This window comes from Corvus cornix, chromosome 5 (assembly GCF_000738735.6).
Source record: "Corvus cornix cornix isolate S_Up_H32 chromosome 5, ASM73873v5, whole genome shotgun sequence".
Classification (NCBI taxonomy): Eukaryota; Metazoa; Chordata; class Aves; order Passeriformes; family Corvidae; genus Corvus; species Corvus cornix.
The window spans coordinates 13689850-13700009 of record NC_046335.1 but is presented as its reverse complement, the minus strand read 5'-3'; the positions used below and the strand labels follow the sequence as shown (position 1 = coordinate 13700009).

The window sequence follows — 10160 nt, the reverse complement described above, 5'->3', positions numbered from 1 at the left end:
ATGTAGCCCAGTTTTTCAAGGTAATCTATGTAAGGACTGTCACGATGAACATGCTACAGAATGATAGTTCTTTGTTTGAAGCTATTTAGTACCATTAAAACTGCAGCATGTGAAGACGGTGGCCATGAAAACATAATGCCCTTTTAAAGGTTTGAAACACCCAGTAAATAAACAAAACAATTGTCCTTTTATTTTCCTGCCCCATCCCCTGAATTCCCTGTCTTGCCGTGTCTTTCGTATTCTGCATCTGTCTCTCACTTCACAGCTTGGCAGAATCAGGTGCAGCTGTGCGGACATTTGCATCTGACAACGAAAGGAGGAGGAATCACTGTCCCTGAAGGTGTTTAAGGAAAGGCTGGAAATGGCACTTAATGCCACGGTCTAGTTCACCTGGTGGTGTTCCGTCATAGGTTGAATTCGATGATCTTTTCTAACCTAATTGATTCTGTGGTATCAGCTTGACAAAGGCCTTCCCAAACGTACTACAGCGTAAGACACCAAGGTTTCTTATAACGCTCAAAATTTTTTTCACTGAAAGAGCTGTGAAGCATTGGAACAAGCCACCCAGGGCAGTGGTAGAGTCACCACTCCCGGAAATGTTCTACAAACACGTGGATGTGGCACTTGGGCACGGTTTTCTGGTGAAAACGGGTCTAAAATCTTTTACAACCCGAACGGTTCCGTAACGCTAAAAACTTCAGCTCTTGGCCCACCGCGGGCCGCGGTGCCTGCTGGGAAGTGTAGTCCTTGTCCGCCCCTCCTGTGGCCCTTTGCTGCGCCTACGGACTACACTTCCCATCAGGTATCGCGACCAGGGAGGGACGGGGGCGGAGGGCCACGCTCGGCGGACCAATGGGCGCGGGTGATGCTGGGAGGTGGTGCCGGGGCGGGCGGGCCGCCTGGGGCCGCGGGCAGTGCGGGAATTTCGGACCGGGAGGAAGGAGCGGCGCCGGGCCCGCTCGCGCAGGAGGTACTTGGAGCCAGCGGCTGCCTCTGGGGTGCAGTTGTTTGGGTTTTTTTTTTTTTTGGAGGCGAGTTTTGAGGCATTGTTTCGTATCCCCTTCGCCGTGCCGATCGTCACCGGCTCTTCTGGCGTATTGCGGGCCGGTTTTCCCGCTTCCCTCGCGGAGGAGGCCGGTGGTACCGCCTGGGCCCGCTCGGGCCTTGTTTCTCCCCAGGCGTAGGGAAGGCTCCTTCTCTTCTCTTCTCTCTCCTGGCCCAGCCCGTGGCGCTGGAGGCCTCTTCCTGGGCCGGCAGGGAGGGAGAGAACGGGGGCAGGTGGGGCAGAGCTCCCTCAGTTTCACCCTTGAGGTATGGGGACTCCTCCCTTTCCCCGCCTTCCCGGCCTGTGGGCTCTAAAGCTGCCTTCGGTGGCAGCGGCCTAAGTTGTTTTCCTTCGTGTTTCTTTTTTTTGTAGCGCTAAGGCGAGGTGGAGGAGGCTGAGTAAAAGCTATACTCTGTGCCACTTAGAGGTTTGTCACCTTCAGGATCATCCCGGTGTGCCATCACCTTGGTTGGGAGGCGTTCCTGAGTTTTGTTTTGAAGTAAACTTTTTTTTAAAATACAGGCCTACGGATCACAAAAATATGCGATTTTAGGATCAGGAAAGGCTTGTTGTGTAAGAATTGGGCTAAGCTGGTTTCTGTCATTGTGGTTTTTCTTCACGTCCTGTTTCTTGCTATTTAACTTCCTTGTTTAAGACTTAAGGAGTTGCAGGCAGGGTGAATTGTGTTGTTCTCAATTTGTGCTTAAGCACTTTAAAGGCTTTTATTAATTTAAAGGGAATCCATGGGCCCTTTTTATGGCTAACAAAAATACAGAAGGTGTTGTGAAGCTTCCTGTAACTATTACTGTGTCAAAGGGTTTGAGCCTTCCTCTGTAGGAATAAGCTGTCCACTAAATTCTTGGGGATAACCCCCAAATGAGGCAGGATTCCTGATGAACTTCAGAGCTGCTGCTTTTTATACAGTGTGCCAAATTATCAAAAAACTTTTAAGTGTCTCACATGTATTTTAGGTATTTGCAGTCGGTATAGAGGTGAGGTGATTGGGAGTGACATGATTTGGTACCTTACAATGCTCACTGTTTTTTATTGCGATAACTGAGTGATGTTTAGGATTTTCAGGAGAACCTTAAATGACCTTAAAATAACTTTAAAAGAAGGTAATGGATTTTGAGAAGGCAATTTTAAATTAGTAACACAGTAATTGCTCTTGTAAATGGCTGTTTCCTACCTCTGAACAACCTGCATTCTGAAATACTGTCATATTGGTCTGTTTAGCAAAAAAAGGAAAAAAAGGCATTGCCTTGCTCCAGTATGGTGCTGTTGTGATTATGTGTTTCTCAGTAATTGTGGTACATCAATGGCATTTATTAATTTGTCTAAAAAGATATTTTTGTTGTATTTCTTGGGGAAAGAACCTTAGTGCCTCTTCTTCCGTAAGTGCCATTAATTATCAGGTGTCTTAATGGTCAGGAACTTCGATTGGAGAAGTCTTCACAGACGTAACACAATGACAGACCAGTCACAGGATGTCTGATTTATGCAAGAAAGTCTTTGTTCACGGTCTACCTTGCTTAGTGTGACAAGTCACTGACACATCAGTTATTTTTTGTGAGATCCCTCCTATGAAACAGTTCTACAGTATTCAGAAGTCTTAAAGTGTCATGTTCTTTTTTCCCCACTCCTTGAGCAAAAATTTAGTTTTGTTTTCTCCTTGTCTTAATTTTGGTTTTTTTTTTCAGGCAGACATAGATCTTGCTTTGATTAATGAACAGTTTTAATGATACATAGATTTCAGGTCATGCTGGAACTACCTGCTCATCTGGGAGCACTGGTCATCAGCATGCCTTCTCTGGGTTGACAATGAAAACAGGTCCTACTAAGACAGACAGCTGTAAAAATTACATTTTCCAGAAAATAAAAGAGGAAGAACAGGAAGAAATCAGTTTTATGTGACACACAGCAGAAATACTTCCTTCAAAATAAATTTGTTTTGTATTCATTTCAGAGTTTTGTTGATAATGAATGGCAACAAGAATTGAGAAGTGGCTATTCATATTTATTCTAAGAGTTCAAGTATTGCTCAAGTAGCAACCATTGCAGACAACATTTGTAAAGATAACACCACTGATACGCAGACAATTTTGCATCAATAGTGTATCTCAAGTACAGTGTATTCTGTTTCTTCCAAGATGTTTTATTAGGTAGAGGCTTTTGTAGTACTAAGAGGCTTTTGGAGAGAGTTTAGACAAATAGACTTCTGTTATTCATACTTCTTAGTAGGAAAACCTTTGTTTTGAGCACATTGTAGCAACATAAAATGCTGCTGTTTACAATCATGCACCTTGAAAATTGTTCTTGTCAGGCACCTTAGCTAAGTAGGGTCAGGTCTGACACTTGAACGATAGTACAGTACTTGACATCCATGGCACTGTTTCCAAGGACTTTAGCATGATTGCAGGAACTAATGAATTAAACTTCACAATACCTGTGAGTAGAAAATATTTCCTTTTGTTGATGGGAAGAAGTATTGAGAGGAAAGTTTAAGATTTTTTTTTCTTTTTGAAGGGGTAGTGGTGGTGAATTTTTAAAGTGATTTTAGGGAGAAGTAGATGGCTTTATTCCAGTTGTGCAATGTACAGAAGACATCTCTATGTTATGTTTGTTGGTGCCTAAGTTTCCTGACAAACCCCTCATGTTTACTGTGGGTTGAAAAGCACATAGAAAGATAGAATTTGCACTAAATTTTAATTGTCTTTTTTCATTTTTTATCATGTTTTTTTTTTTTCCTAGTTCTGTATTTTCATGTAGAAAATTTCTGCTGTGTCCAGGTGTCTTTGGTTTCAATTAACGGAAGATATTTGAATGGATTTATCCAAATAAATGTGAAAGCATGTGCAGCCATTGCTTAAATATTTCCTTGGATAACAGCTTTTTTGCAAGAGAGTGAGTGCTTAGTATTGTGCATGCTGCCCATTGCAAGCGATCAGTGTTTGGCACCTATGGCCTGCTGATAGTTTGACCAACTTGTAAGTAGGCACAGTGCCATGTTAACAGATGGGTATGAATACAGACAGCCAAGAAACCATGTATGTGTATCTAGTGTATTTGTTAAGGGCAGGGTTCCCAGCTGGGGACGTTCAAACTTATGTCCATTTTGAATTTTTGCTTTTATGGATAAAGGAAGTTGTCATTAACAATTTTTTAAAAAAATAAATACCTTCAGGCGTACAATTATTGACCATGTTAAACAAAATAAGCGGGGGTGTGGAAGAAGAGGGAAGCACCAGCTCTTCCTTTGATACTCTTGAGGAGCTATTTTAAGTAAATTTAATTCCCTTTTAAGCGAGGCTGCTATCGAGTCTCACTGTGAATGTCAAAGATGTGGAGTGTATCAATAGGTTTGTTTCACAGGCCTGCTAGCTTTATTGTAAGAGAGGCTACACATTTTTCTCTTACGGGCAGCAATCTGTCCAGCAGTCAAGCACCTAAGCGTGTCTGTCCAAGTCTTGCCCGAATTATTTGTAATGACTCAGAGATCAAGGGGGTGCAGTCCTTCAAGCCCTCTGCATGATTCTTACATTGACAATAAGTTGTTTCTTAGCTTGAGGACAGCATGCTCATTTTGGATATGTTTTGGTATCCTTTAGATGACAGTGTGTGTGATCTTGTCCCACATCTGAGTCACTGGGCAGTGCTGCTGATTTTTGCACTTTCTTTTTCACTTTATCTGAGTCAGCCTTGGGGCTCCAGACTTCTGGTTTATTTCATTACCACTTCTAATAATTTCAGTCTCCCCTTTGTTTTAATCCATTTCCTGATTTGGATGTCCTGTGAAGCTGCTTAAAGGTCTGCAGTGATCTTTTTGGCCTGCTCTTGTAAGTGATGTCAACACGTAGCCTTTTATACCACTCTGTTCTTTCTGTCACTTTGACACCATTGCTTTCTCACTGGTATGGTCTTATCTGAGCTGGCTGGAATTGTCTTTGGTACCTGAAAGTCTCATTTTTCTCCTGAGAAAATCTGGAGGAAGGATCTTCCTTCAAGACAGTAAACTATGTATCACTTGAAGATTAAAAAAAAAGAAAGACAAAGGGATGTAGAGAGTTTCTTGGAGATTGTGGATAATGATGTGGGTAAAGCTAGTCTTAAAATTTATGTGTAAAATGTGTGTTGATTGTAGGGAAGAATGTTACTGTATAGAAGGGGAAATATGGAAAAGTAATGCAGAATTAAAACATCCTATTTTGTAATAATGAGGAAGCTTGTGCAATGTAGGTGTTGATAAATACCAGTATTTTCCTGTGATGTATTTCATAAAAGTGCTTTGTTGAAGTTACTCATTTAGATATGAGTACGATATTCAGAAGGTATTCAGATGTGGTTCTATGACATGAAGATACTTCTCAGATCAACAAAGACACTGAAAAAGTAGAACTTTGGCCTGTAATGATGCACCTTCTTTTCTGCATTTATTCCTGTATTGAGTGACTGTGGTGTCTGGAGACTGCTTGCTGCCAGAGTCCATTACTCTCTGACTAGGTTACTTTAGATGTTCAATGTATAAATGATGTAATATTTAGTATTAAACTTACTTATTTGAAGATATTTGATGCTATGGGAGATTTCTGACTTAGGAGAATGATACAAAATATACTGAAAACAAGATAATTGTGACACTTGGCAAAATACAGCAATTGCAATGCACAGTTCAGTCACAGAACTCTTGTGATTCTCATTACTGGTCTCTGTAATATGTTCACTGTCACGATGCTGGTGTCCCCAGCCACCGGGAAGGAATATTTGGATTGCAACCAGCCCAAGCCCATTGTTCTTTCGAAGTTATTTTCCTAGTTATTTAGTTTTTGCATGCTTGTATTGGACTCAGCCTCCTATTCACTGCCCCCAAGATGGCCTGGCTAATCTCGGGAGACATTTACACCTCCATTTGATCCACTTAGCAATTCTGAGCTCCACTCAACTGTCATTTAGCTGCTTTCCTAAAACAAAGGCCACCCACTGGCCCCCTTTGTGTTGCGCTCCTGTGAGTTCCTTTGCATTATTGCCAGAGATCCGTGGGCACATCACCATTCTCCATCTCCACGGAGTGTTTTATCCACTGTTGGGCTTTATTCTGTCACATTCCACCTCGAGGGGTTTGGTCAGTCACAGCTGCAGACTTGAGTATTAGTGGACAGAAGAACATTTTCAGACAACTTGACAGTTATTCTTGTCTTTAGTAAGTAGAGAAGTGGTTATGGGCTTCTCTCTTCAGTTGCTATTTGGGTGACAGTCATTTTTTGAGGAAGAAAATTTGCTGAATGTACCCAGTTTTGTAGGAGGGGGAGTGCTTTTGGAACAGTTGTCACAGTTACGCAGTTTTCTATTTGGGAAACTAAAATCCTAGAGGAACATTAGAAATGAAGGAGGAAAACTGATGCCGAATAACTGAGTTTGCCTTAGGGTTATTGTATTGAGTAGCTAGACTACTATGAAAAAGTTATTTTGCTATCCAAAAACTTCCCAAATTGTGTATTAATATTGCTTCCTACTTCCAGCAAAATAATAAAATCCCACCAATCAGAATGGTATCTTTCAGAAAATAAATGTGACTTGTTTGTATGACATTTATCTGCATAAGGTAGAGGGAAAGCTCAGTGTTTTGTAAAACAATTTATGAAGGCCTTTCATGTAAAGAGACCTAGTGCACTCTTTGCTGTGTCATGGCTGCATTTGCAGTAATTTCTTTTAGTGCAGCAAAGTCTGGCTCTACTAAAACCTCAAAACACTTGCTCAAAACGAGGCCTTCTGCCAAGAAGGACTTGAAGGTGACGGTGGATGAGAAGCTGTACGTGAGCCATCAAGCAGCTCAGAAAAACAGGTGTATCCTGTGCTGCATCCAAAGCAGCAGGGCAAGGGAGGGGGTTCTGCCCCTCTGCCCTGCTCTGGTGAGACTCCATCTGCAGTGCTGCATGCAGCTGTGGGGTCCTCAGCACAGGAAGGACATGGACCTGTTGGAGCAAGTCCAGAGGAGGGACACAAAGATGATTAGAGGAATTGAACACTTCTGTTATGAAAGGCTGAGAGAGTTGGGATTATTCAGCCTGGAGAAGAGAAGTCTCCAGGAAGACCTTTTTGCAGCCTTTCAGTACTTACAGGGGGGCTGTAAGAAAGATGGGGACAAACCTTTTAGCGGGGCTTTTTGCAATGGGACAAGGAGTAATTGTTCTCAGCTCAAAAAAAGAAAGTTTAGAATAGATAGAAGTTAGAAATTTTTACAATGAGGCTGGTGAAACAGTAGAACAGGTTGCCCAGGGAGGTGGTAGGTGCCCCATACCTGGAAACATTCAAGTTTAGATTGGATGTGGCTCTGGGCAGCTTGATCTGGTTTGAAGATGCCCCTGCTCATTGCAGAAGGACTAGATGACATTGAAAAGGTTCTTTGCAATACACAATATGATATGATTCTATGATTCAGTTTGGCAGAAGAGGTGTATTCTGGTGGGCTGTTATTTCTGCAAATATTGCTTATCTGAAACCGGGGGTTGTGAGAAGGCAGCAGTAATACTTTCACACTTGGGATCTCAAAATAGGTATTTATGTGCTAGTTTTTGTGATGACCTATTCAATGCTGCCCTGTAAACAATAACCAGACTTTCATTATTTTTTTCTTGCAGTTATATAGGAGAAAAAATAATTAATTGTTTGAATGACTTTTTATTTTTTACAGGTAAGGGGAATTCCTCATATTACTACTGAAGACTTGCAGTTTTTCAATATGCATGTTTAACTTCAGGAGAACTGATGAGCTTTATTTCATAAGTTTACTTTTTTCTAAGTTTAGACCTATGATTGGTTGTGATTGATTGAATATGATAGATTCTGAGATTTTTTTAGCATGTATTATACAAGGTCTTGTAATAGGTTTCTCTTGTGAAGATTTTTGCTGTCAAATTTTTTGTGATGCCTGGAAAAATTAGTTGTTTCTCACTTAGAATTCATGCCAATGAAACTGCTTACTGCATTTATTTTCAAGTATCTTTGTAGTAATAAATTATAACTTAAACAACCCATTCTTTTTTGTGCTTCTAACAGATTTTTATGTAAAATAAGTGGGATCAACATGTAACCTATTTTTTTTTATTTTTTCTTCCCTTCACTTTCTCTAGGGAAAATGCCAAATAATAAGAAAACTGCTGGAAAAAGAGCCCCTGCAAAGAGGAAACTTGCTGAAGTGTTTGGTCTGGGGGAGGTTCTTGCAGATACATCAAGAAAAGAATGGAAATTAGGTGCCCCTATAGGGCAGGGAGGCTTTGGACGCCTATACCTTGGTAAGTGTAGCTATCTTTGATAATGCTTTACAGTGGAGAGTGAGATGTTTATCCCTATTCAAAACAATGAAAAGTTAACCCTAAGTTAGAAATATGAAGTGTCTTCACGTGATCTTTTTTACTAGAACCTTAGCTTGGGTCATGGTGTTGGAAAAAAATCTTGAAAATAGATAAATGGTCATTTTAAATACTAGTTTTATGAGTTTCCAGTGGTAGTTCATTCTTTTTAAAAATCAAAATCTTTGTTACTTTTTAGCCATGGAAAGGATAGTTTAGTATTTATTTAAATTTGAATTTTGGTCTGGCTGAAAGACTGGATTTTTGCATGAGTGTCTTTATAATGATGAATTCTGAACTGAAACTGTCAGTGCATATTATCTGGAGGCTACTGGTCAGCCAGTATTTGGACTGGTTTAGACTTTGGTATTGCATTTACTTTTCCATTGCCTTGTGAACTTTTGGCATGCCATATCCTTTTTTTAATGTGACCAATGCTAAAAACAAATCAAAGAACTTACAGTTTAAAGCCTCAGTTCAGGTCTTGTTTTGCAGTACTATTACAAGGAAAACTTTTTAAAGTCAATAGTGTTCCATACTTAGTACCTCTTTTACTTGGACACATGAACAGATAAGAGAGGTCTTGAGACTTCTCTGCTTGATTGCCCCTAGTCATTTTTCAAACAGTTTTGAAGGGATGAAAGTTAATGTGATCATTATAATATGGTCTTCCTCATCTTGGGGAAAAGGTTGCACTGGATTCATACTGAGTTGGAAAACAGGAAAAAAATCTGTCCTGCTTTTAAAATGAACAGACTGCAGCATAAGTGGGTTAAGGAGAAAAACAGGACCAGTGGGTGGCTTTTTGCCAGAGAAGCTTTCAACTACTTACTCAGCCTCGCTCAATGAGCTATTAAATTTACTGGAGTTCCAACTCTCGAATTCCTGCTTTGTTCAAGCCAAAGCTTGCTCTCTGCTTCCCCATCATTTGCAGAACGCTGTGACCCTGACTGTTCCTGTACTTTATACTTGCCTAACTTGATGTTCTTCGTATCCGTGTCTTTTGTCACAAATACCAACAACTTAGTAGCAACAGAAAGTCACCTTTGGATACGTGACGTGGCAACATGAAATTTATTTTTCTTTATGTCCACCAATCTGTATGTTTATAATAGTCCTAGAAAGCAAAAGGAATACTATTGAGTAGGAAAAAGTTATTGGATAATAAAAATGAACTCATTCATTTAGTAAACTGCCTGTACTCCTCAAACAGAAGGGAGAATGCAAGAATGCAATATCCATATACAGTAGCCTTCACATATAGAGTGATTTTCTTACCAAAGGCTAAGGTACTGGTCTATGTTCTTGTCAGTACTTAGTTACTTTGTTGTACGTTTGTCCATCCTGCATAGCAAGTGTACGCTTTGTGACAGTTTCCTTTCCTATTACTAATGAAAGCTTCCTTTTTAACAGCTGATGTTAATTCTTCAAAGGCGGTTGGCAGTGATGCCCCTTATGTTGCAAAAGTGGTAAGAGAGCATTTGAATTTTTACTTCACAACTTGAAAATATTTGTTCTAGATTAGAATGTATAATTTAAAACAACTTCTGAAAATAATGCATTGCAAAGTACTATTTAAAATAAAAGTGTGGGGATACAGAGAAATGCTGCTGAGAATTGGGACTCCTGTGTATGAGGAACATCATTATGGAATATCAGTGGAATTGAAAAAGATCCATGAGATGGATCAGATTCTCTGTCATTTGCTTCCTATAAACAGCACAGTTATCACCAAGTGAATGAAATCTGTCTAGCTTTTGGAGAATTTC

The 10160-nt window shown here is 40.3% G+C and overlaps 1 protein-coding gene across 2 annotated transcripts in view; it reads left to right on the top strand.

Moving 5' to 3' along the window:
* The first annotated feature begins 877 nt into the window (after nt 1-877).
* The window catches only part of VRK1 (VRK serine/threonine kinase 1), a 34326-nt gene continuing 25043 nt past the window's right edge, over nt 878-10160 (top strand). The window contains exons 1-3 of one of the 2 annotated variants that reach the window (XM_039552959.1): nt 878-970; nt 8173-8334; nt 9805-9860. In XM_039552959.1, the coding sequence (XP_039408893.1) occupies nt 8178-8334; nt 9805-9860 (213 nt within the window). In that variant the 5' untranslated portion in view covers nt 878-970; nt 8173-8177. Of the gene's footprint in view, nt 971-1447; nt 1473-8172; nt 8335-9804; nt 9861-10160 lie in introns of those variants that run through there. The other variant, XM_019285312.3, reaches the window with a different exon arrangement.